We start from the raw sequence: 26,074 nt of genomic DNA on the forward strand, positions 1-26,074 counted from the left end.
CCATGCTTTTAGAGTTTTGATATGTTTTAAATTGTTGCTGCCAGTTAAAAAGGCACGCGAATTTGAGTTAGAATCAGAAAAGAAAGATTCTCACTCCACAATCCTTACCATTACTCCTCCAAAAGTGGAGAGCCTATCCGCCGGCCCCACCACCACTCGGCGGTGTGTGGGACCTTTGACCAATGACTTCAAAGCAAAAACCAACCAAAAACGTAAAAAATCCATTCATAGGGCAATTTTTTTTAACCAATATTTGCAACAATTTGAATTGTAATGTTAATTTGGCAAATTTGCAAACTTATAATTATATTAATGAAATTAATAATTTTTTTTATAAATAAATTAATATAAGTCTATGTCAAATATTTGATTATTTTCAAATGGATGGCCTACATTCTTTAATAAACCTACACATGTATGAGAATTTATGCATTAACAATTTTTAAATTTATTTATTTACGACCATTTAAAATTTAATTCGATAAAATTATAAGTTTATAAGTTTATAGGCATGTAAACTAAAATTTTCTAATGAAATATAACATTAAGTTAATATACTTAAAAAAAAAAAATCATAAAAATTGAATATGTCTAATCGGTAATTAAATAAGATTAGTTTTGTATTTAAAATAAAAAATTAAAACGCCTGTACATTTTTAGAATTGAGGGCTTTTATTGTAACTAAAAAAATCGCACCACTTTCTTTTTTGTCAAATTTATAAATAAATATATTTAATAAAGTAATTTTAAATGCCCTTCGTTGGAATACAGACTCTATAAGTGGAATCTTTTGGCTAGAGAAATTCTCACTCTCACTTGCCCGCTCTACTAAACAACAGAGAGAGCTTAAAACAAACTCAGTGTTAAAAGAGAGAGAAATTTGGGGAAGAAAATGGCCGATTGCCCTAAATTTCGAATATGGTCTTCGCTTATTTTGCTTGTTTTTGCTCGTTTGGCTTCGGAAATCGCAGCTGAAGATGGTACGTTTCTCTCTGTTTTACTTTCTCTTGTTTTTGTTCTTCCATTTTCACTTTCCTCCTCACAAGATCTGATAACCTGATTTCAATTTCGCTTCCAATTGATTTTTTTCTTTCAATGTGATCTTAATTTCATAGTTTCGTTCAAATCCTGTTTCTGCTGAAAGATTTTTGTGTTCTATTGGCTGAAAATTTCTGTTCATGTTTAGTAGCTCTCGATAAGAACAGTCGGAGATTTCGGGAGAAATGGTTTTCTTATGTTCTTCACTATAACAGTGTTAGGAGCATTAAAAGCTTCATATCTATAAGATAGATTATTCTGTATGGCAGCGGCCGCTTTTTAGTTTTGCGCAACTTGTTTGTGAATTCTATGAACTATTTAGCTAAAATGGAAAGGCATTAATGGCTTACGAACATCACTCATTCCCGCAAAAACGCCGCCGCAGACGGTGGCCATACCGGTGATTGATTGGTTGCGTTGCTTCATTTGGGAAAGGGTTGAATCACTGTTCTGATCTTTACTATTTCAAAGAATCTCACTGCTTTCCACCACTGTGCCGCAGTGATATCAGTCACGATATCCCGTACGGACTATTTTTTTAAATAATTAAATTACAAATTTGATTATTAGTTTACTTAAGCCTCGCTAATATTTGATAAAATACTCCTAAATTACCTCTAATGTAGGATTATTAATATTAAAAAATTATTAAACCAAGTTAAGTTCCATTAAAGAATGATATGTTCACAACTTTTTCATTTTTTTGCCCCCTTTCCTTTTAATTTATTTATGTAGGCAATGCATTAGACTATTATTTTTATAGATTTACTAGACTGTTATCAAGTTGGGTAATTATGCCATATAGTGATAAAACCTTTTGAGCCTACCTATGTCCCTACTGGCCTTCTTTTTCTTCTTTTGGTGACGGTAAAATTACCAGAATGTACATTTTCCCGCGAGGGATTTGTCGCTTTCCTCTTACAGAAAGGGCTTCATTCTTTCCCTAAAAGGAGACTTGATCCCGAGTGATTTTCGTCATTTCACCCTATTTACCCAGATTTCCCGGTGGTGAGAGAGACCTTTTTTCCTTTCTTTTCTTTATTTTATTAGTTGGGAGAACCAATGTGGAAATGCGCTTGACCCAGTGGAACAGCTGGACCCCACGCGTTAATTCTCCCAATACGACCTCACTGATTGTCGTATTGAAGACGGTGGTACTAATAAAGTAGCCCTTAAATTCCGTACGTGGGCGCCCGTCCAATCCCTTACTTGCTCTTTCGAATTGATATGGGCGCCCTTATTCTTCCAGTTCGATCACGAGATTCTTCTACCTTTTCCCCCCTTTCTTCACAACTCGTTTCATTTTCCGTCTTTTGTTTCCCCCCAAAAGAATAAAGACAGATGATAATATTTAAATATTATTTTAGACCTTCATGCTTTTACTTTTAAATATTCATTGGATTACAAAGAAACTCTTTGTTTTATTTAGTTAAATCATAACTTCAGTTAACTTTTATGTTTAATAAATTTTAATGAAGATTGATATGTTTACTGTTTAAATAATAATTAATGGTCCATATTCTGTAAAATTCTAAAAATACTAACAAAATTTGAGTTGGAAAGTTTGCATCACATAGAATTTGTATCAAGATTTCGCAAAGAAAACTAACAAAGTTTTGTGATTAAATGCTGGACATTGTGAACGTGGTGACCAGGATTGGTGGCAAACGGCGACTTCGAGACAATCCCAACTGGCGGGTACCCAAACGACGGAGCAATAGAAGGGCCCACTACGATTCCAAGTTGGACATCAAACGGCACCGTCGAGCTAGTGGAGTCGGGGCAAAAACAAGGTGGGATGATCCTCATCGTACCGGAAGGTAGACACGCAGTGAGATTAGGGAACGACGCAGAAATAAGCCAAGAGCTGAAGGTGGAAAAAGGGGCACTGTATTCTGTGACCTTCAGCGCCGCTCGTACCTGCGCCCAGCTCGAGTCCCTGAACGTATCGGTTCCACCTGCATCGCAGACCATAGATCTTCAGACATTGTACAGCGTCCAAGGGTGGGACCCTTACACTTACGCTTTCGAACCCGAGGATGAAACGGTGCGTTTGGTGTTCCGCAACCCTGGCATGGAGGATGACCCCACCTGTGGCCCCATCATTGACGATATTGCTATCAAGAAAGTCTTTATTCCTGATAGGCCTAAAGGTATTTGACATTCTTCTGCTGCCTTCTGTGCGATTAAATGAACACTTAGCTAACCATAATTTTACAAATTTTCTTTTCGTCAAAGACAATGCGGTGAACAATGGAGATTTCGAATCCGGTCCATGGATGTTCAGAAACGGTTCACTGGGCGTGTTAATTCCGACCAATCTCGACGAAGATACGTCGTCCTTGCCAGGTTGGAACGTGGAATCAAACAGGGCCGTCCGATACATCGACTCGTACCATTTCAGCGTCCCACAAGGCAAACGAGCTATCGAACTTCTTTCGGGAAAAGAAGGTATAATCTCTCAAATGGTCGAAACGACGCCGGATAAGCCGTACACCATGACGTTCTCTCTGGGCCAGGCCGGCGACAAGTGCAAGCAGCCACTGGCCATAATGGCGTTCGCCGGAGATCAGGCTCAGAACTTCCACTACACGCCCGATTCCAACTCCTCGTTTCAGAGCGTGAACCTCAACTTCACGGCCAAGGCCGACAGAACCAGGATTGCGTTTTACAGTGTCTATTACAATACGAGGACGGATGATATGAGCTCCCTCTGTGGGCCGGTCGTTGACGATGTTAGGGTTTGGTTTTCTTCCTCTATCAGAAATGGGCCTGGATATTTGGGTATGGGAGTTGGGCTTGGCCTTTGGTTAATTATGTGGGCCTTGCTTTAGGCCTGGTTTTGAATTCGGCAGAATTGTCTTTTTTGCCTATGTGGAGTTGTGGCAAGAACCACTCTCGACCAAAATGCCTTAGTTTATATTGCGTGCTTTGCTTTAGAATTTAATTTTGCTAAGTAATGTGAGTCCGTAAATGGTAATATAGTCTCTTGCCTTTCTTCCATCTTCTTTGGTCACATTTTGGATCCACGAGTAAAAATTCAAAGGTCTAAAGTATATTCCTAAATCTAAATTTTATTAAAAATTATGTCTTATAAAATTCTAAAATTTTAATTTTGTATCATTGGTAAATTTTTAATAATCTGAATTTAGAATTTAAATTGAATAAACTGAAAATTTTAGGACTAATATGTAATTTAACCAAAATCTTCCAAGACCGATAGACCGGTTTTGTTTCGGGTCGAACAAGGAAATACTAAAATATTCCGGACCGAACCTGGTGAAGATCATACTAAACAGAGCGCGTAAGGTGTTACTGGCGCCGATTGACTACGAGGAATTGCGGGGAAAACATGGAATTCAAAAGATCTTACCCAGGACCAAATGAAATGTCCAAATTGCCCTCACCGAAGTCGGATGTTGGAGCACATTGGTATAAAAGGGCCCGCGAAAGCACGCATCGAAGCAGGAGAAACAGAGGGCGTGAAGGTACTTTGGGTTCTAAGCGCCCAACGCTGTTCTCCTCCTCACCATGGCCGGTGACGAGCCTCCATCCTCCGCTTCCACCGCTGCTGTTTCTTGCTCCGTCGGCGAGTCCATACCGTCGCCTCTGACACAAGATCCTGTCGGATCGCCTAGTCACGATGTGCCGGAGATTCAATCATTAACATCCGAAGATGATCATGAACAGGGACACGAGGGGAATCACGATCACACAGTTAGGGCCGCTGTTCTTTCGGAGGATCTGAAACACAGGATCATTAAGCAGGTAACGCTACCGCCTCTCCCCTCCTTACTCTCCATCGCGCTGCAAATTTGAACCTCGAATTTATTTCCTTCGTTAGGTTTGGTTCGGCATGAGGTTCTTGAATCCCCCATCTGGATTGCTATGGAAATTTGTGGTTATAATTTTTCTTAAAAACCACTTCCTGGACTAGGAGCTTGGATTCGGAATTGAGAATCAGTTTTCAAATCCGTTTGCCTTCATGAACCTGTATTCGATTTTCCTATATGACTTTTTGTATATGTACTTACATCGCTTAGTCCAAATAGTAAGGAAGCTTATGGTTCGGTTATCAACTTCAAGGAGCGATATGTCATGTAATTTGTGGTTTGTTACGCGACCGTAAGTAGTCTTTTAGTATAAGACCTGAAAGGAGCGTTTAGATTGTAATAATGATTACGTTTCATCTAGTTTTTCTACAACCTTGTTAAATTTATAGAGAGTGACATCATGGTCCTTATGATTGGTCTGAATGTCTTCGCAGGTTGAGTACTACTTTAGCAATGAAAACTTGCCCACTGATAAGTACATGTTGGGATTAATCAAGAAGAACAAGGAGGGTTTTGGTATGTTACTTTGGGCATTATTCTGTTTTATTGAGATTTTATTATCTTTAGATGGAAATGAAAACTCCCAGTAGTATTGACCTTCTTTAAGGGGTTGAACATGCACAACAAGTCGTGAGAAAATTTTGTTTTGTTTTGTTTTTGTATTTTTATCAATAGTTCATCCGTGAATAAGTAAGCAATAAGTAGTAAGTTACAGAATGCTTTGAAAGAGTTTTGTCATGAGCCATACTTGAATAAAACTATTGGAACTAAGTAATATTTATGTACTCTTAAGTATCTTTTCTACTGTATGATTAATGAAACCAAGAAGTTTTCAACACTCTCATTACGTTGTTGATGTGGATTGCCTTGAAAAATTGCAATTGAGCTTTTCCAAATATTTTTTATTCATGGTCTAATTTGACAACATTTTGCTATGGATAAAATTCAGGAAAGAAACCATTGTATAGGAAGTTATCCAGGGGCATCCTGGATTACTAAATAAAGTGCCTATCTGCATAGTTTAGGCATCTAGGCCTTCCAACTGTTTTAGTGGAAGGACATGCTATTTGTGTATGAGTTAGTTTTAGTATCAAACTTGAAACTAAGATTAGTATTACAAAAGGGATTACACCTCAGGGATGGCTCAGATGTTGTAACTGTTAATCCTTGGGAGTTCGATCATCTGAAACACTCTGATATTACTTGACATAACTTGTTGTGTGTGTGTGTGTGTGTATTATTCTTTCCCATAACCTTGGCATTAATGCCAATTTTATAGAATGGTTATATTTTTCATGAAAACTCGGCATGAAATGTGATGGGGTGATGATCCATGTAGGCACTTCGGACTGTTCTGTCTGAATTAAGTGTGGCTGATTGCTGACTGTTTCCTTCTCTATTTCTAAAATTATAGCCTTTGACTTGTTCTGTAGATTTTTTCACGTAAAGGACTAGAACAAACTAATGATAAATTGATTATCTCCCAATGGTTCTAGCCTTTGCTGATTTTTTGACATTGCCTGCTTGGCTTCTTTCCCTTATAATTTATTATCCTTTGCTGATTATCTCCCAATGGTTCTATCCTTTGCTGATTATCTCCCAATTGATCATCTCTTCTAATGGCATTCCTGTCACTAGCTCGTATGCAGTGTAAATAGTTATTGTGAGGCACTGGATTCTCACATTTGCTTGCTCATATGTTCATACTTGTTTCTTTATACATATTTGAAGTATGAAACTGGGACTGTCCATATCATATTTTTCCTATTTTATCCTCTTCATTTTTGTTCTTTGCTATCTCTCTATTTTTTATTTTTTTTATTTTTTGTCCAATGATTCTGATTTTTAGTAATCAATTGTACTTTAGCAATGCACAAATAAGTTATATTCATTTTCTCTTTATTTTTCTAGTTCCTGTTGCTCTTATTGCTGCGTTCAAGAGGATGAAAAAACTTACTAAAGATCATTCATTTATCGCTGCTGCACTGAGGGAATCCTCTGTTCTTGTAAGATACTCCATGCTCCCTTTTTTGCACAAGGCCATGAGCACATGTTAATTTGCCTGCCAATTGCAGGTCGTAAGTCCTAATGGGAAGAAAGTCAAGCGACTCCACCCTATTCCATTGCCTGAGACTAGGGATCCTAAGGTACTTGCTTTTCTACTTGTGAAATCAACAATTTATGTGTAACTTATAGTAATCCTATGACATTTCTTTGTGGAGTATAGTTATTTACCATTTTGGTAGAAAATCTACCTGAAGATCACTCAGAGGAGAATATCCAACGAATTTTTGGAGCAGCTGGACGGTATGCTATTCTTTCTTCCAAAACTATGTTTTCACGAGAAAAAAAAAAAAGGTTCCCTTCTTCACTGCATGATTCTTTTTTTTTTTTTTTTTGTATTTTTAGCATAAGAAGGATTACCATTTGTGACCCACATGTGGTAGAGAAGTCAGGGAAAAGCAGCAAGGGTGGTGTGCTGATCAGTAATAAGGTATATTGTATAACCAACTGATAGAAATAAAATATTTCAGTTTTTTATTAAATCGGACATAGTGATGATATATTTGGTTACTACTCATGCTTTCCCATTTGTGCTCTAGTAATAATGACTCTAATGACAGTGGTTTATGTGGGTGGACATTGTGCTGTCTGTCTCTCTTTATATTCGCACATCAACCATACCAGATGCCTTTTTTTTTTTTTTTTTCCTTCCCTATTTTCGGTAGTATGTGAAGAGGAAAACTGTGGATGTTATCACTTTTTTCACAATCTGTTTTATTTTTAATTCCTAATTCTAAGAAAAAAATATTGTAATTTTTCATTGATTAGTTTTTATTTTGTTAAAATCATCATAAGCACACTACATGGTAAGGGGAGGACATTAATGAAAAGGTAGGTAGAACATGAAGAAGGGTTTTCTTTCACCAGCATGTTGGGACCTGAAGATAAGGAGAGCGGATTAATACCAACGCCCAGTTTGATAATGCTGGTGCAGAGATAATTGTGTGTGCAATGTTCAATGCAGGATGTTGATTGAACTTCTGAGTGTCCCATTCTTTTCCTTATTATAAAAGCCAAGAGAAGAAAGCCACAATATCCACTGAATTTTGTCTCTTCTTTTTTTCTTCATAAAAATCTTTCTGATGCCATGTTTATGTTATATAATAGTTGGGTGATGCAACTATACGTTGTCTCAGACTTCTTGGTGTTAATTGAATTATATAAAAAAAAAAATCATCCAAACTATGTTTACTCATTCTCGTTTACTATGTATAGTTGCATGCTCTTGTGGAGTATGAAACTTTGGAAGCTTCTGAAAAAGCTGTGAGTGATCTCAGATCCACGCTCTACTTACTTTAACTTATTAAACTTTTACCGTGTTTGATTTGGTATTGATAGTTGTTTTTCTGATGTCATAAGGTGGCTACTTTAAATGATGAACGAGACTGGAGAAATGGCGTGCGTGTTAAGCCTTTTAAGCATCTGGTGCTGTATCTCATTTTACCTCACTCATATATCAAGTTGAATGTATTTACAATACAGTTCTTTACATCAGGTTAAGCATGGCCAGAAGAAACAACACTGGAGATTATCCAATCCCGACAAGAATGGCACTGGGCGATTAACTGATCATTCTTGTCCTGACAAGAACAGCACTGGACGAACAACTGATCAAAATGTGGACGAAGAGATTCAGAACATAACTGAGCATCATGAGGACGTGCCTGATGAGGAGGTTAATTCTGCTCTTGTACTTTCACTAAACCTAGAAAAACCTGGAATTTTCTATGAGATATGATTGCAAGGAAAAGCTTGTTATGATAACAATATCAACTTTTCCAATTTTAGGAGGGCGATCATCAGCACAAGGATAAACATGAACATAGAGGTCGAAATCAAGGACGAACTAGAAGGCAAAAGTACAAGGGTGTCAATGGAATGGGTATTGATCTGATCTCATCATTTTAGAGTTTGAGTTATTAAGGATTTTGGCCAGCTAATCGTTTTGCTTTCTTCTAGGTCATGGAACTACAACCTCTGCTCATCACATCGAACTTCCAAAGCCACCCCCAGGCCCGAAAATGCCTGATGGAACTCGGGGGTTCACAATGGGGCGTGGGCGACCTGCAACCTCCAACCAAAGCTCATAGTGAGAATTTCGTGAGAGTGAGTCTGTAGAAATTTCACTTTCTATGTTTGTTTACATTGATTGATGGGTTTGGAAATATATACCATGATTGTGCATGCCCCGTGTGGTAAAACGCATCCTGGTATATTATGTTTGAATAGGTTGGCTAAATGTAACTTCTTCTAACCTCAAGCTTTTGGGTCTTAAGAAAAGCCATCTTGTATAATGTTTACCTGTACGGTAAATATTTTTATATGGTGATGTTGAATTATCTACCACGTCTGCTGTTCATTTCTCTCTCATAAAGGCCATGCATTTATGGCATGTTGAATAATAATAATAATGATTTTAGAATGAGCATAATTATTTTTGTTGGGCATTTTTAGTGATATACGCAAACATATCCTGGAACACGTTTTTATCAGTCCTTTTCTTAGAAAAACCAAAACTATACAAAAGGGTTAGGTTGTATGACTTTTTTTTCTCCTTTGTGACAATGGTACGGCCACTTTGCGAATTCAGCTTTGACTTGACAAATAAGTATAGCTGTGGTTTTACAGTTGAGTAATAAAGCAGATTGTAGGGTTAGAAGAGCCAATTATATGTTTTGTTTTGTTTTATTTTAGTTTTTGAAGCAACACCAAAATAATATTTTTGGAAGGAACCTCTGTGATTATGGAAAAAAGGAAAAAGTCAAACTTCATTCAATATTTTCATCTAAAATTCAAATTTTTCTGTGCATATAATAATGAAGTAGTTCGTTTATCTTAGGTATGTGAGGATCATAAATTAATATTCCACTGTAACGAATGATTTAACTATAAATTCAAACCAGATATAAATTTGCAGTATGGATTCCTTGGCAAAAGGGAGGATGAACTTAGACTTACCAAATAAGAAAAACTTGCACACTCATAATGCATGCCACAGGCACAGTCACGTAGGTTTCTTATAAACTTTTTTTTCTTATTTGATTGTAGAAATTTAAAAAGAAAATAAGTGTTTCAGTTTTTACTATTAATTTATCATTAATTTTTCTTTAAAAAAGCATATGGTCGTGTCTCTTCTCGAATGAAATAACAATTGTAGTTTTACCATGTTCATTTTCTATTTTCTCCGAATTAACAAGACATTATTTATTTATTTATTTTTTAAAAATAAAAAATAGAAAATAATAAAAGAAAAATAAAAATGAAACTGAAGGGTGAGACGGAGGCTGGTAGCAACTCACAATGACCTCTGAAATTCAAAATTTTCTCCCTTTATAAGAGAAGTGTGCTGAAGAAAAATTCGCTACTCTGATTCCCTCCAGTTGCCAAGAATACGATCCCCCTTCCCCCTTTCATGTCTTCATTATTATCTTATTCTCTTCACATCTCCTCTGCTCTCACCCTCATCCCCCTTCTTTGACTCTCTCTCTCTCTCTCTCTCTCTCTCTCTCTTTCCTGCCCTCTCCCTCAGATTCCTCTCCGGTGGAAGACACCATGAATTCGCTTTTTGCTTTTCTCTCGCCGCTGCTTCCTTTTCTGGCCTCTCTCGTGTTTCTGGTCATCTTTCTCGAGCAGATCTCTTACTTGAAGAAGAAACGCTCTGTTCCTGGTCCTCCTCTCGTTCTCCCTTTTGTCGGCAACGCAATTCCTCTGGTTAGGAATCCTGCCCGTTTCTGGGAAATTCAGGCTTCTTTGGCCAAATCCTCCGGGTATGGCTTCTCTGTCAACTACATAGCCGGGAATTTCATCGTCTTCATTCGCGACACTGAGCTCTCCCACAAGATTTTCGCCAATGTACATTCCGATGCTATGAATCTCGTCGGTCATCCTTTCGGGAAGAAGCTATTCGGAGAGGATAATCTGATTTACATGTTAGGGCAAAAGCACAAGGATCTCCGCCGTCGAATCGCTCCCAATTTCACGACTAAAGCGCTTTCCACTTACACCGCGCTTCAGCAGATCATCATTCTCAAGCACTTGAAAATTTGGGATCAGAAGTCGTCGGAATCCTCGCCGAAGCCGATTCCCTTGAGGTTTCTCGCTCGAGATCTTAACCTCGAAACCTCTCAGATGGTGTTCGTCGGGCCGTATTTAGGCGAGGAGATTCGCGAGAACTTCAGAACCGATTACAACCTCTTTAACGTCGGTTTAATGAAACTCCCGATCGATTTGCCCGGAACTGGTTTCAGAAATGCGAGACTCGCCGTCGACCGGCTGGTGGAGGTCCTCGCCGACTGCGCGAAGCAGAGCAAGGCGAAGATGAAGAGAGAAGAAGAGCCATCGTGTTTGATTGACTTCTGGATGCAGGACACCGTGAAAGAACTCGAGGAAGCGGCGGCGGCTGGCCTGCCGGAGCCGGTTCACACCAGTAATTTCGAGCTCGGACTCTACCTCTTCGATTTCCTCTTCGCCGCTCAAGACGCTTCCACTTCGTCGCTTCTATGGGCCGTCAGTCTCCTGGATTCCCATCCCGATGTCGTAGCCAAAGTTCGCGACGAAGTCCAATCCATCTGGTCGCCGGAATTGGACTCACTGATATCATCGGAACAGCTTGCGGAAATGAAGTACACTCAAGCGGTGGCGCGTGAGGTGGTCCGTTACCGCGCTCCGGCAACAGTGGTTCCACACGTGGCGGCGGCTAATTTCCCGTTGACGGAATCATACATCATCCCAAAAGGGGCAATCGTGTTCCCATCTGCGTACGAGTCGTGTCAGCAGGGTTTTGTGGAACCGGAGCAGTTCGATCCGGAGCGGTTCTCGGAGGAAAGGCAAGAGGACCGAATTTTCAAAAGGAACTTTCTGGCCTTCGGGGCTGGGTCCCACCAGTGTGTAGGGCAACGGTACGCGCTGAACCATCTCGTGCTCTTCATCGCCATGTTTTGTACGTTGCTTGATTTCAAGCGGGACAGATCCGACGGCTGTGATGAAATCGCCTTCAATCCCACCATCTGTCCCAAAGACGATTGCATGGTCTCCATCTGTAGGCGTTGCCCTCGATTTCCCAATCTCTCGCTTCAATAAAATTTCCCTAAATCTCCAAATTGCCCTCCTCCACTTCATCCAAAAAGAAAAAAGAAAAAAAAAAAAGTTTCACTGTATTCTGTTTTTTGTTTTTGTTTTTGTTTTAACATATAATTTGCATCTGCGTGGGAAAAACCGACGGCTGGGATTCTTTGGGGAAGGCAAATGTGTTTGTTTTGTTGATTTGATTATGGGCGAACAAAAAATTGTATTTTGAATTTAAAAAAAGAGTGCTGTTCTGGCAATTACTTGTCCCTTCTAATAAACAAATCGGCTTCACGTGGATGGGCCGCCCGACTGTCCACCACTTATCTTTATAATTAATATTAATCTTAAAATATTATTTTGGTCTACTTTGGAATTTTCAAAATTTTCATTAACAAGAGTTTTAAAATATATTTCCATTTTGGCTTTTTCTTGCATTAAAAACTGTTATTCCGATCTTGCATGGAAGTAGGAGATGAGTGGGTTAAGTAAGTGCTTAAGCTTTGATGATTAGGATTTACAAATTCTTCACACTTTATATATCAATAATACAGTTATTCTTCATGTGTATGGTTAACCAAATGAGTTGTTCGGTAACAAATTGAATTAACTTTTTACTTTCGTTTCTCATTAAAAAAATTTACCATAAAAGCCAACAAAAAATATAACAGTTTTTTTTTTTTTTTTTTTTTTTTGCTCTCGTGTCATTTGGGGTTGGTGGGTCTTGTTCTCTCCACACAAATTGTAGATGTTCTTGCCAAGTTGTTTTTTGCTTCGTCTTTTTTCTCTTTTCTTTTTCTTTTAGGCACGAGATGCATTGACTTTTTAGAATTATTAGAAATTTGAATTTATAACGTATGTTTACTTATTTGCTCCATAATTATATATATAATTAAAATTTTGTGTGCCTTGTCTCACGTTTTAATCTCTCTTGTACTTCAAATAATGTCACATCATATATTTTAACCAATTAAATTTAATATTATAATTTCATAAATATGTCAATCTTATTTTAGCTACTTTGGTGTATTTAATGTTTGCTTTACTATTCAATTCAATTGCCCTTCAAGAGAGTACGAGGATATGACACATTAAATTTATTTTAGCAGGTGAATTAAAATTTTGTTTAATACTGAATTACTGCAAATAAATAAAAAAAAAATGAGAAAGAAAATTAAAAAACATGCAACAAAACTCAACTCACGTCCACAAACACCTACTTATTAACTCCTAACTTAATAACTCGATTCAACTCAATGCTCCAAAACGCTCTTTAACTTATTTTTAGCCTTTGTAGTGCTCGAGAGTTGGGACTAGTGAGAGCATAGAGAGTGTGGAACGGTAATGACGCGTCTTGAACTAAATAATAATTATTTTAGGAGACAAGACAACGTGACCAGGACTTTACCCAATAATTTAATCCTATTATATTCTCATTTCTAATTCGTATATTAAGAACTCATTCAAGATTCAAATATTTATTTTCCTTTTACTTATTTAGAAAGAAAAAAAAAAGTAATCAATTTTAATTTAAAGTTGGCGACAGTCGGAGTCTCGTGCTGCACCTGCCATAAGAAAAAGTATTATTATTATTTTAAACATATTTTTAATGTGTTTGATTTACTAAATTGTTTTTTTATAGATAGTAGGTAAGTATAAATTAATTATTTGTAGAGAGTTATATCAGCTAATAATTAAAATTATGAAGGTTTTGAATGACGATTTTTAATATGTTATAGATAAAAATTAAAGATTGGTATACGATGAATTTTTGTCTATATTATTTATTTTTATTTTTTTTGAATTTTTACAAATTTTTAAATATGACCTTAATTTTGAAAACAAAGTCAACTAAAAATAGTACATATAATCATTAAAAAATAAATAAATACAATGAAATTAATAAATATCTTTTTTTCTTTAATTCGTCACGTGGAGGCACATGTAATTCACGAAGTGTTAGGTTGTCATTCTCTCTCTCTCTCTCTCTCTCTATATATATATATATACTGTTCGTACTCGAAGTATCTTAAGGCTAATGATTAGCTTTTGGGCTTTCAATGGGCCTCATCGAGGATGTAATGCTGGGCTTCTTGAATTGGGTGATATGGGCTGCATGCGCTGGACCATTATCTGGGCTTTTGAAAAGCAGTGGGCTTTATAGGAATAGGGCATTTTTCAATTTAATAACAATAACAACACTTTTTATATATATATATATAATGATAATTATTATTAATTTGTTTGATAAAATATAATTTTTTAGAATAATATTACTTATTTTATCACTGGATTATGGCTATATATATATATATATATATATATATATATATATATATATTAGAAAAGGAGTATATTCTATATGATGAAACCTTTTATTTTTATTTTTTAATTTTTAAATACACAAAATAGTAACAATTGAAAAAACCCATTATAATAGGGCCTTTGGGCCGATTGCAACAAAAAGGTACGAGGTATATATAGAAGGCGGGAACTAGGGTTTTGGTTTCTGAATTAGCCGCGGTAACCATCCATCTCCAAGAAGGCACCAGAGCATCCAGAGCTCTAAACTCGTCGCAAATGGTTACTTTCAGGGTAAGCCTTCCCACTCCCAACTCTAATTTTTCATTCTCCATCTCTGTCTACTCATAAGATTTATGAACTAGTGATTGGAACTGTTGGCGAATCCTTCTATCCCTTTCTCTTCATGCGCTTCTTATGCTGTCAGTTTAGTAAATGAAATGACATGATTAGAAGTGAACCCGTTTGTTCATTCGGTTCAATATAATGTGTTTTCTTTTTGCAGTTCCACCAATACCAGGTTGTGGGGAGGGCTCTCCCATCCGAATCCGATGAGCATCCCAAGATTTACCGAATGAAGCTGTGGGCAACTAATGAAGTTCGCGCTAAATCCAAGTTCTGGTGAGTTTTCTCGTGTTTTTGTTTGATCATATTGGCTGAAGAGTGTTATCACGTTATTTGGAAAATCGATTAATGCAATCAAGATTTTATGATTGATTTCTCAGTGTTACAAAAACCTTCACTCTGTTTTTTCCCTCTTCTGTCTTAGGTATTTTCTGCGGAAGCTGAAGAAAGTCAAGAAGAGCAACGGTCAGGTGCTCGCTATCAACGAGGTAATCTGCCTCTGTCTCTAAGATTGACTGCCAAAGATTAATTCTTTTTGTCTGACAATTGATGTAGGCGACCATATGTTGGCTTATACAGTTAAGGCATAATCATTTCGCATGAACAAAAATCAGGCTTTCATGCCTAACTATTCCCTTTTGCGTCCTTGTAGACTGTTACTATGAGTAGCTACTTCTTTAGGCTCATGTCCTTTTGAAATGTGTCTAGTGAGTTTCTGATGCGTTTTGGACACTTTTCCATTGCTTGTACCCGCATTGTATGACCTTAAGAGTTTTAGGAAATATTTTCCCTTGTGATACGGTGGGATGGTTAATTGGGTATTTCCCCTTGTGTTTTTTGTTTGTAAGATTATCAGTTCATAGTCTCCCATTATATCAAATTGTGTTGGTTCGTGAAATGTGAGTGTTTTTATGTAATGGAAGAACAATTAGTAGCTATCTTGATGATCGGTTCTTGTAATTGATTTAAAGAGTAGACCCAATTCTTAGTGGAACGAGTTATGGCATCAATTATGCCCCAAAGTTGTAATTAATGATTGCATTTGGTTTTTTGATCTATTTTCTGTGTTGGTTGCTAAGTTCTAGTATATATGTCATAATTATTAGCTAGATTTTCAATTGGGGTGTTCTAATAGAATTGTCGTTGTCTTTAGATCTTTGAGAAGAATCCAACAAAGATCAAAAACTATGGTATTTGGTTGCGTTACCAAAGTCGCACGGGATACCACAACATGTACAAGGAGTACAGGGACACCACCTTAAATGGAGCGGTGGAAGCTATGTACACCGAAATGGCTTCTCGCCATAGGGTCAGGCATCCTTGCATCCAAATCATCAAGACCGCAACTGTCCCTGCTAAGCTTTGCAAGAGGGAGAGCACCAAGCAATTCCATGACTCCAAGATCAAGTTCCCCTTGGTGTTCAGAACTGTTAGGCCACCCACCAGGAAGCTGAAGACCACGTACAAGGCTTCAAGACCCAATTTGTTTATGTAATTTGCTTGTTTAAGGAATGAGAAAAAGTTATCAGAGTTGTCTTATTTTGAAATCTTCATTAGAGAGACCTTCCTATCACCGGTGTTTTGAGGATTTATCTTCTTTTTATATGTGGTATCAGACAATTTTTTGTTTGGGTTTATTGCCATGACTTTCGATTTCTTATGGAAGAATATGAACAGCACCTTTGAGGATGATATTTTTATCCCCATGATGAACTGTTTGCATTTTCTTTTTCCTTTAGAACTTCTCCAGTCCCACAACCATGTAGAGTTGTTCATTGTATTATTGTTATCAGTTCAGTGCTAAAGCAACCATTTTACAGTGGAAAACTATAGCTAAACAAATTTGCTCTAAAAAAAGGGATAGTCGTACTTTGTTGAAGGGAGATAGAAGGTCAAAATTAGCTTCCAATCACCCAAACTATCAATTTATCAAAGTATAATCAATGTATTAATCACCAAAGGCTGAAAACATATTTGTATCGTAAAATAGGGGTTTTCTTCTTTTATCAGTGAAACATCGGCTGAATAGACACACGGAACGTCCAGACTGAAAGGGCAGAAGCCGGCTTCATCTCCTAGCTTCGCAGAGAAGAAACATTGGCTGAATTGCCTCACGTCCACCCCCTTCGAAGCTCAGTGCCACGGTCATGCTTGTTCAAGGCATGTCGCCCATAGCTGCATGCTCGTGACACGCCAAAACCCTTGCCCTTTACTGTTTTCTTTTACCGCTTTCATGTTGTATTATTTCTTTCTTGTTTTCTTTAAGAGTACGACGTTTCGGCGAAGTCATGGCTACGTCTGATAGACATGAAATGCCTTCGTTTTGGCAAAGTCATGGCTACGTCTTATAGACATAAAATGCCTCAAAATGTACTCTAGTGGAGTCAAATTCTCCCTACTAAAAAAGTTGAGGGATGCGATAGTTGTCAAATTCACCCTACTCAACAAGTTAGGGATGCGACTAGTTGTCAAATTTTTCCTACTCAAAAAGTTATATACCGTTTAAACCGTTGTTATTGCCTTTTTGCTTGCATGCTATATAACACAACTCTCCATCTCTTTCATTCTTGCTTTCAAAACTCTTTTTCCTCAACCTCTCTGCCCTGTTTTCTAAAATCTTCTCTTCAAAACGGAACCCAAAGTTTGAACGCACATTGCCCGACTGTAGGCAACATGGTCCGAAGTTAGCTTGCTCACTCAGTGCTGAGGGTAAGTACTGCACAATCGCAAAATCTGCTGCCAAGAAAGGGCACTTGTGACACTCAGCCTCATCACTAGCACATTATCCAGTGTTTGGCTTTAATTCTATTTGTAATAGCTAAGCTCACGACTAGCATGTATTATCCTCTTCTGCCTTCCTCTCAAGGTTTTTAAAACGCGTCTGCTAGAGAGAAGTTTCTATACCTTTATACGAAATGCTTTGTTCTTCTCCCAACCAACGTGGGATGTCACACTTGTGCACTTGGGAGGGGGCATGTTCTACCTCAATTCTAGTAATTCATTCTGTTCTTGTTAAGATTGAAGAAAATAAGTAAACTACATATCATCATTACCAAATTAATGTATTGTATTAGCAGAATCAATACATTACAATGCAGTGAAATATAGCTTGAATATATCTCAAACTGGCTTTGAAATGAGGCACCGCTGCCAGAAAGCAGGATATCAAAACACTTAAATTCTGAGAATAAGATAGCATATGAAGACAACTAACGCTGCTTTATGGAGCCAAAAAGATCCTCATATGGAAGCTTCGGCGCATCGGCACGAGAAACTATTTCGACAACCTTGTAAGACGCTTCGGGGCGAACCAATGCCTCAACAGCTACTTCTGCAACTAAGTCTCTTGATATGCTTCCTTCATAAAGAGTATCCTAAAAATAACCCCCAAGAATCAGTTGGCCACCTAAATATCATAGAGAAGCAAAGATCAATGCAAACAAGACAAAATGTGATTACTTCTGCTGCCATGATTAAATTTCCAGTGGGATGCTCATTTTTCAAACCTCCAGGCCTTATGATTGTGTAGTCAATACCCGATTTCCTGATATGGCGTTCTGCTTGAAGCTTTGCTATCAAGGTGAGCCCGAAGACATTTAGAAAGATATAAGCTGGGTTGAGAATCTGCCCCATTGCAGCTCCATTCACTAAAATGGAACTGATGAGAACAAATCTGTTTATGCCCAACTCACGGCATGCTTCAACAAGGTTTACAGTGCCAAAATTGTCAATCTGCAGAAAGTGCAATCGTTTTGAGATTATGCCTTTGAAAAATATCCGTTACAAAAGCACCACAACATTGAATCTTTAGCAAACCTTCCATGGCGCAAATAAATCCCAGCCTGGGCGAAAGCCTGTAGCACAAATTACTGCTTCAGAATCGGAACCTATGGCTTCTGCCAACTTTGCAGAGCCTTCAGTCACATCCGCTTTCACCTGATATAGAATTAACAGAATTACAACTGAAAGAATTCAGAAAAACAATCTCTGGAATTTTGAAATTTTTTTTATGGGCAAACTTACGATTTGAAGAGCAGGATTGTCTGGGGAAAGAGTAGCTTTAGCCTTGCTCACGTCTCGAACTCCGGCTTTGACTGCAAAACCCCTCGCCAGCAACTGCTCCACAATCCTTTTTCCAGTACTTCCTGATGCACCGGCCACAAAGATCTTTCTCCTTGCATTGTTTTGTTTCTCTGCAACTTCTTCCGTAATTTGATTTCCTTCCATCTGCCAATACGCAATAAAACTAAGAAGAATTCATTAGAGTTCATAAGAACCTATAATTTAAAACCGTAGCAACTTCCAATTCCTTTCTGCAACATCATCTACGCGATCAGCGAAAAGGAAATTCAGGCAAGTAGTCCTCTACTCCTCTTATGGTGCGAGTGACACTTACACGCTAAGCAACTCGTAAGGAATGAAATCCAGCATAGAATAGAATAGAATAGCGAGAAGAATTACCTGGGTGGAGTTGAGAATGGAGAAGGAGGCGAATTTTTTGGAAGAGAAGGAAACGGGGAGAAAGGATTTGCAGAGAGGACAAAAATGGAGACGTTGAGAGTTCAATTGGGAGAAGGAGGAGGTGATGGCGTTGGAAAGAAAAGGAAAGGCCATTGCTCAACCACGGATCTCTCTCTCACATCTCGCGCCAAGTAATCCCATTTTCGCTCCTTTACTACTTTCTAGTACCTTCATTTTCCCTCTTCTTTTGGTTTTATCTGATCATTAAACCAATAATAATAATTCATTTTGTAAATTACATTCCTGTCCTACAAACTACAAATAATTTGCTCAACAATAAATACTTGTTGTTCTTTAAGGTATAATAATTATTATTATATGAACCAAATCAAATGTTATAATACATTATCATCTAAAAATCTAAATCCCTTGGTTGAAAATATATGAAGTTCACTTTAATACAATATTGATATAATAGTTGCTTTTAGTCGATGGTATGTATACATATAACATAAATTATTTTTTCCATTTAAAAGGGCTCAATCAATTCAAAATGTTCATTGTATTATAGTTGAACGCAACTCTTGCCTTAACCGAGGTGAAGAAGAGTTGACAAGTCGTACACTCAAAAAGGGGAAAACCTTGAAGTTAAATAAAGTCCATATAGCTTTGGGGATGTTGACAAAACCAATTCTTCTCTACGAATAAGTTACACATTCTAACAACTACACCCAGACGAGTAACTGCAAAAGTTCATAATTAACACAGATAACATAAGAGATATGGACTTCGCGAGTATAAGATTCTGATTCTGACAGAATTTTCTAAAGCTTTTTTCGAGGAAAACAATCTTACGCCAAGTCGGTCTCTCCTGGAAATGTGCTCCTGTTACCAATTGAGAAACGAATCATAATGTTAATGACAGATCCGAGTTGAGTTGACTGACATTTCAATTGACTAATTAAAGCCCACTAGCAATTCTAGAATGAGTTCATCACCACATCTTTAGAAAAAAGTGAAATTCAAGTAATCCCAAAACCGACATTTATAATGGCGAGGATATTGGAGAAGTTTTACAAAGGCTTTACTGTGGCGCGAGGAGAAAAACAAGCTTTACCTGTGTTAAGTTCCTGCTTAAAATAGTGTTTACGAATCATGATATCATATGCACCACGCTATCAGCTATCATTACCCTGTTATCATCTTGCAGTCTCTGAAAATTTTCAAGCGGTAAGAATTAGTCTCTCAAACAATATAACTTAACAATTAAGAAAGCTTTGCAACAGATACTGTCCTAGATCAGATTATGTCGAAGTTATTTAAAATTATTTGTATTTACCTGCAAGAGCAACATTATTTCAGCTGTAGTGTAACGAGTATCTGCTGCAGCATTAACGATTTTCTCAACGTCGGCAATAGATATAAGATCCAGGTGGTTTGCACGCATGTGCTGACCAAATAAAGAATTGAATGCTTCTATTCTGCAAGACGATAGTTGAAGAATTAGTATGAAAATGAAGACAGCTCTTAACAGTGGTGAAGGCCGCATGATTGCTAGCAGTTCGACAAACCTTTCTGCAGACAGATCGAGTACAGGTTCGGTAAGAGGATCATCGATTTCCATGGTGTCTGTCCTTGAGCTAGTGAAAATCAAACAAGTAAAATCATTCAACGAGAGCTCGTACAGGAAAATCGAAAGCTACAGTCAGCACATTATATCTTTTTATATCAAAAGCTATGTAAGCTCATTAATTATTGAAAATAAGATATATGGAAGAGTCAATTTATATTAGATGCTCTGGTCGAAGATTATGCTTTAGGCAGACAAACCCAATATAGAAACATCTAGACAAAATTAGATACAGAGGCTTTATGTATATTGCTAACCTCTCCTCTCTTCTTTTGGTACTTCGTTCTGGTTCATCATTTTCCACTGTTTGATGCTCATCTCGGCGTTTTCTTTCCAATTCTTTCTCCCTTTCTTGCTCACGCTCTTCCATTTCAGTCAACTCTTTATGATATATGGCAAAATTAAGAACTTTCAAGGCAGCTTCAACATCAGACATTGAAACCTAACATTTTCAGACAAATTGTTATTGAAGAAGAAGAAGAATGTTTAAAACAAATACTGGTAAGAAAACTTCTTCACGTATTCTAATAGTATCAGGATCATAATAATACCAATATACCTTTCTACTCAACTTCAATTTTGCATGAGCAGTTGAGAGACGTATAATGGTTTCTAGAGTTCTGGCAGTCATTGGAAGAGTTCCTCCAGTCTACAGAGCATGCATAATGATTAATAAATTGGAAATCTTAACTGAGTGGCAGCGCACTTTTCAGATAAATATAACTTGCCTTCGCATTTGAAGTGGAATTTCTAAGTTCTGCATATGCTGTTGCAATGTGCTCAGATGCCTGCTACAACATATGACTTGATCAAAAGAGTGGGACGGAACAAAAAGAAGATAATGGATTGCCAAGAGGAGTTTGAGGATTAGGACGTCTAATTTGTTAAAATTGTTGCGATTCAAGTGCATAATCACAATCCAGAATTATAAGTAAAATCAGTATATAGCCAGCAAAAAAGGTCACCTCATCAGTTAGGTCGGGTTGTATCCTATGCTTAGCATAATGTATATACTTCTTGAGAAACTTGATGGTGAGAGTATCACGCTTCCGACCACGTTCTGTCTTCTTTCCATGAAGCATTCTATTATACTTGACGAAGACAGAAGTGTCAGCCTCAGCTTCATCTTCTCTTCCATACATCGAGCCCCCAGCCTCTCCTAATTGTTGGAGGGTAATTAAATAGTGTCTGGAACTATGAAGTTAAAGCAAGCTGATGCAATTTCCTTACCTCCATCAAGTACAGAACGATACCGGTGCATACGTAACACATGTTCCGAAATATGGCGATCAATATCAGGATCCATTTGATCCAGTACAATAAACAATAGATCAAATCGAGAGAGTAGGGAGTCTGGAAGACCTATATTCTTTGTTGGTGTCAATGAGCGATCGTACTGTAAATGTGTAGCCAAACAGAAGAGTTAAAAATGTTTACGTATAAAATCATCAAATGTGCATAATCAACTATATGTTTCGACTAGTGAACAAAGAAAGTTGACCGCATATCACTTACAGATCCATATATGGGATTTGCAGCTGCTACTACACTGCACCGAGCGTTCAGTGAAGCATGAATGCCAGCTTTGGCAATAGTCACAGTCTGCTGCTCCATAACTTCATGTATTGCAACCCTATCTTGATCATTCATCTTGTCAAACTCATCAATACAGACAACACCTCTATCAGCAAGAACCATTGCACCAGCTTCAAGCCTTCTTTCTCCTGGCCGAAGCATTATTGAATCATCCATTTCAGTATCATCAAATAATGTCAGACATGCAAGAAGTAGAACCACCAAAAAGAGTAACCTGTTTCCTGATCTGATGTAACAGCAGCAGTTAACCCAACGCCAGATGAACCACGGCCTGTTGTGGATATTGCTAAGGGTGCAATATTCATGATCGCCCTTAAAAGTTGAGACTTGGCGACAGAAGGATCACCAACCATCATCATGTTGATATCACTAGAATAAAGAAGACAATACAATTTTAGCAAGGGTGAGCAATGCTTAAATTGTGTTTGATAAAAAAAAAAAAAAAAAAGGAAAAAAAAAAAAAAAAGAAATGAAATTGATTCAAGGTACTAACCCTCTTAAGTGGGTGCCGTTCTTCAAGTTCTTCTCCACTCCACCAAGCATCAATAGTATCACTGCTTTTTTTATCCATGAATGTCCATATATGGAAGGTGCAAGAGAATTACCAAGAAGGTCAAATGTGTCATCTCTTTCGGCTATCTTTTTAATATTCTTCAAGTCCTCGGGACTGTATATGGGTGCATTTGCCTCTTTGTTTAGCAGAGAAACATTGTTAGCTACAAGAACAGTCCTACAAGAAAAGATTGCAAAGTTTAGTTCCCTATCAGAAGTTGTAAAAGGATTAAACGTGCAAGATATATAAGAATCTTTATTTTTTAATGGGAACCATGCTATCATAGAGCAAATGAAAGAATGTACAAGCAGACACGAGATATATAGAAAAATTCTTAGACAACAATCCAGCGAGCTACCTGAACACTCCATTCACGCTGCCCTTGCTTTTTCCAGGAAGAGCTTTATATATTCCTACAATTGCAACACGATCACCTGGCTTGCAACAGTCAACTAAGTCATCCTCGACTATGACATCCACTGTTCGTGGAAGCTGACCAGGCGCTGAATTCTCAGGCATTTCTTGCATCGATAAGGTCTGATGATCTTTGTATCTACACAAGCCATACTCGGTAACCAACAAGTTGCCATTTTCATCCTGAGAGAATTTTATTTCAGCACAATTTCTTGAAAACGTCACTGCTTAGAAAACAATTAACTTTGATGTTACCCTTGTGGGATACACAGATCCTGTGGGCAAGCCCATGTTGGATGCAATGTCACGGTATTCACGGCTGGTAAAACCACCGGTTGTGGGGCAGAAATGAACACTTTTGACGACTTTTGGTCTGACAAGGGAACCTACATTCAGTGATCACCGAATCAAACTCATGCATGAACTGGGATTATTGCAACTCAATAATTAAGACAAAATCAGAATTATTTTTAGATACAATCAGAAATCCGGTTAGTTATTTCCAAAATTAAAACCAACCAACACCTTGAATACGATAGACCATAATACCAAAAGTTTAAGCTTAGTAATAAATGCGTGCGTGTGTGTGAATTTTCTGAGTTCTACCATAAAGTTTCAGCACTTCACTCTGGAAAGTAACAGAATTATTTCATGCAAGTTTCAAGTTTGTTCTTGCTGATATCCATTAGTTCGTGTCAAATATTATACTTCAAAATTTTGAGAAACAACTAGACCGGCATAACTTAATAGCGTGTGTGAAGTGTTGATGAGCATAATGAATTACATTTGGTGACAATGCCCTCAACGCAGACCATGGAGCCAATGAACTGAGAGAGAAGTTCCCTAGGAGTGACACGGCGAGAAACAAAGGGGCCCTCAAAACCCACCAAAACATGCTCTCCCTCCTTGAGATATTTTGGATCAATACTGCGAGCAGTTTCTGTGACTGCATCGCAGAATGGCTGAATGTACTCTCCGGGATTCCTGAGCACCCTATAGACAAATGAACGTAGACAAACTATAAAATCCAGTATTTAACGTCCTGAATTTATAAATGGTATGACATAAATAGTGATGTAAACTCCAATACAACTACAGAAAAAGAAAAAAAAAAAACAATGCAGTGCAGTAAGGGAAATCTTTTCTTTGATTACCACACAGTTTACAACAATCATAGTATAAGCCTTGTGGTTTCTTCCCCGAACTACCAAACAAGAACGTCATTTCCTTGCGGTGAGTAGTCTAGTACTTCAATTTCACTACTTAAAACCAATCAATACTCTCCAATGTGCTATAAAGTGGAACTAACCTAGAAAATTAAGTAGAATAAAAGAAGAAATGACGAATAAAGAAAGCAGCAAAACCTGGGACCAAGATCTCTGAAAGAGTGAAGATCGGAAATGTTGATTATAAGGCGATGTCGCTTATGATTAATCATGGATTTGATCTCGTCCATGTAAATTCCTTTCCCAACCTGATCGAAACCAGTATAGCAAACAAAAAAATGTGAGGAAACATTAGAGCAAAAGAAGAAAAGGTGAGTGAGGGTTTAGGAAAAGAAAACGAACATCCTGTTCAAGGAATTCCAAAAAGTCTCTCTTGTGAGCTGCCCTAATTTCTTCACCCACGTCCATTTCCTTGGCCTTGACCTTCCCCTCCTTCGCTTCTTCGTCGACGCACCGGCGGAGATAGATAGCGAGAAAATAAAAAACGATGAATTAAGAAACAGAATGACTTCCGATTGGCCACTGTCAATAAGGGGTATCGATTTGGCGCGAAAATTGTTTACTTCAGGCGGGAAATCTCCCCCACGGGCCCATCCAAGCTAATTCAGTCCAACGGGCTAAAGTTTAACGCGGGCCCATCTGCCCAAAATAATGGGCCGCGTAATTATTCAAATATTTCTTTTAGCTAATTCAGCCCAACGGGCTATAGTTTAAGGCAGGCCCATCAGCACAAAATAATGGACTACGTTCAAATTTCGAAGAATTGTTTTCTTTGTAACCAGCGTCCTCGCTGATACATAGTCGGATATCTGATTTTGATATTCTTTGTAACAATCCGCTGATACATAGTCGGGTATCTGATTTTGATATTCTTTGTAACAATCCATGTCCACAGTCAACAGACTATCATCTTTAAGTTTTTCCTTCAAAGGCGTCATCCTTTTAAGAACATGTTTAGTTCCCTGCTCCAACAGATGTTCCAATCTTTCACTAACCCATTTAAAATTGAATTACATCATGTTGATCACCCAATAATCTTATGAATAATAAGTTTTACGTAATTAGCTTCTTTTTTTTTTTTTTTTTTTCCCCGTTATGTTTTGGTCTCAGCCAATTTTGGTTTATTCGGGCTTTAAGCTTAATTGGGCTTCAAATCAATTGGGCCGACCATCGAAAATGGCCTCTTTTCATTCGAATTATGCATAGTGAAGATGGAGGTGTTTTGGAAGTAGACGATCACACCAAACAAATTGAAGTTACCATTCTCACTTATACTTTTGCACTTGTAGACAATGGTACCTCAACATGATCCACGTGACTATCAACATGATCCATGTGACTATGCATGCCTTCTGCAATGTTGAAGGATCTCAAATTACACTTATATCCATAGAGCAATCTCAAATTACATTTATATCTATCAGTTTTAAGGAATCTCAAATTACATTTATATCCACAAATTTTAACATCTTTCAGATTTAAACTAATTTATATAGTGTAAACGTATTTTCCATTTTCGATTCATAGTATATTGAACATTTTTTTCAGT

General features: G+C 37.6%; 6 protein-coding genes across 9 annotated transcripts; 4 read left to right on the plus strand and 2 right to left on the minus strand.

Annotated features, from left to right (window-relative positions):
* The first annotated feature begins 789 nt into the window (after positions 1-789).
* On the plus strand, positions 790-4,041 carry LOC111496676. The gene is made up of 3 exons (XM_023147140.1): positions 790-980; positions 2,694-3,191; positions 3,277-4,041. The coding sequence occupies exons 1-3, from the start codon at positions 893-895 to the stop codon at positions 3,870-3,872; spliced, it is 1,182 nt and encodes a 393-aa protein (XP_023002908.1). The 5' UTR covers positions 790-892; the 3' UTR covers positions 3,873-4,041.
* Positions 4,042-4,489: 448 nt separating this feature from the next.
* On the plus strand, positions 4,490-9,283 carry LOC111496675 (la-related protein 6A). Of its 2 annotated transcripts, none has more exons than XM_023147138.1 (11): positions 4,490-4,806; positions 5,306-5,387; positions 6,783-6,877; positions 6,947-7,018; positions 7,099-7,178; positions 7,281-7,365; positions 8,151-8,198; positions 8,295-8,360; positions 8,431-8,625; positions 8,724-8,817; positions 8,895-9,283. In XM_023147138.1, the coding sequence occupies exons 1-11, from the start codon at positions 4,570-4,572 to the stop codon at positions 9,023-9,025; spliced, it is 1,185 nt and encodes a 394-aa protein (XP_023002906.1). In that variant the 5' UTR covers positions 4,490-4,569; the 3' UTR covers positions 9,026-9,283. The 2 variants fall into 2 exon arrangements, with proteins under 2 accessions (XP_023002906.1, XP_023002907.1); XM_023147139.1 differs by having other exon boundaries at positions 4,491-4,806; positions 8,431-8,610.
* A 970-nt stretch (positions 9,284-10,253) lies between these two features.
* On the plus strand, positions 10,254-12,280 carry LOC111496674 (cytochrome P450 710A11-like). Its single transcript, XM_023147137.1, has one exon. The coding sequence runs from the start codon at positions 10,488-10,490 to the stop codon at positions 12,012-12,014; it is 1,527 nt and encodes a 508-aa protein (XP_023002905.1). The 5' UTR covers positions 10,254-10,487; the 3' UTR covers positions 12,015-12,280.
* A 2,203-nt stretch (positions 12,281-14,483) lies between these two features.
* LOC111496677 (60S ribosomal protein L18a-like) lies at positions 14,484-16,351 on the plus strand. The gene is made up of 4 exons (XM_023147141.1): positions 14,484-14,594; positions 14,806-14,921; positions 15,070-15,133; positions 15,799-16,351. The coding sequence occupies exons 1-4, from the start codon at positions 14,580-14,582 to the stop codon at positions 16,138-16,140; spliced, it is 537 nt and encodes a 178-aa protein (XP_023002909.1). The 5' UTR covers positions 14,484-14,579; the 3' UTR covers positions 16,141-16,351.
* A 1,322-nt stretch (positions 16,352-17,673) lies between these two features.
* LOC111497275 (uncharacterized protein At2g34460, chloroplastic-like) lies at positions 17,674-19,314 on the minus strand. Of its 2 annotated transcripts, none has more exons than XM_023148032.1 (5): positions 19,107-19,314; positions 18,669-18,872; positions 18,462-18,581; positions 18,105-18,377; positions 17,674-18,019 (listed from the first exon to the last, which is right to left on the minus strand). In XM_023148032.1, the coding sequence occupies exons 1-5, from the start codon at positions 19,257-19,259 to the stop codon at positions 17,855-17,857; spliced, it is 915 nt and encodes a 304-aa protein (XP_023003800.1). In that variant the 5' UTR covers positions 19,260-19,314; the 3' UTR covers positions 17,674-17,854. The 2 variants fall into 2 exon arrangements, with proteins under 2 accessions (XP_023003800.1, XP_023003801.1); XM_023148033.1 differs by having other exon boundaries at positions 18,669-18,891; positions 19,107-19,185.
* A 339-nt stretch (positions 19,315-19,653) lies between these two features.
* Positions 19,654-25,038, minus strand: LOC111497175 (DNA replication licensing factor MCM3 homolog 1). Of its 2 annotated transcripts, none has more exons than XM_023147870.1 (17): positions 24,868-25,038; positions 24,664-24,773; positions 24,084-24,292; positions 23,555-23,685; positions 23,244-23,482; positions 22,826-23,062; positions 22,547-22,701; positions 22,252-22,460; positions 21,967-22,132; positions 21,702-21,895; positions 21,465-21,524; positions 21,296-21,385; positions 20,994-21,178; positions 20,678-20,746; positions 20,446-20,587; positions 20,224-20,319; positions 19,654-19,991 (listed from the first exon to the last, which is right to left on the minus strand). In XM_023147870.1, the coding sequence occupies exons 1-16, from the start codon at positions 24,931-24,933 to the stop codon at positions 20,260-20,262; spliced, it is 2,322 nt and encodes a 773-aa protein (XP_023003638.1). In that variant the 5' UTR covers positions 24,934-25,038; the 3' UTR covers positions 19,654-19,991; positions 20,224-20,259. The 2 variants fall into 2 exon arrangements, with proteins under 2 accessions (XP_023003638.1, XP_023003637.1); XM_023147869.1 differs by having other exon boundaries at positions 19,654-19,994.
* Positions 25,039-26,074: the final 1,036 nt, after the last annotated feature.

Source organism: Cucurbita maxima, unplaced genomic scaffold (genome assembly GCF_002738345.1).
Source record: "Cucurbita maxima cultivar Rimu unplaced genomic scaffold, Cmax_1.0 Cma_Scf00023, whole genome shotgun sequence".
Taxonomy (NCBI): Eukaryota; Viridiplantae; Streptophyta; class Magnoliopsida; order Cucurbitales; family Cucurbitaceae; genus Cucurbita; species Cucurbita maxima.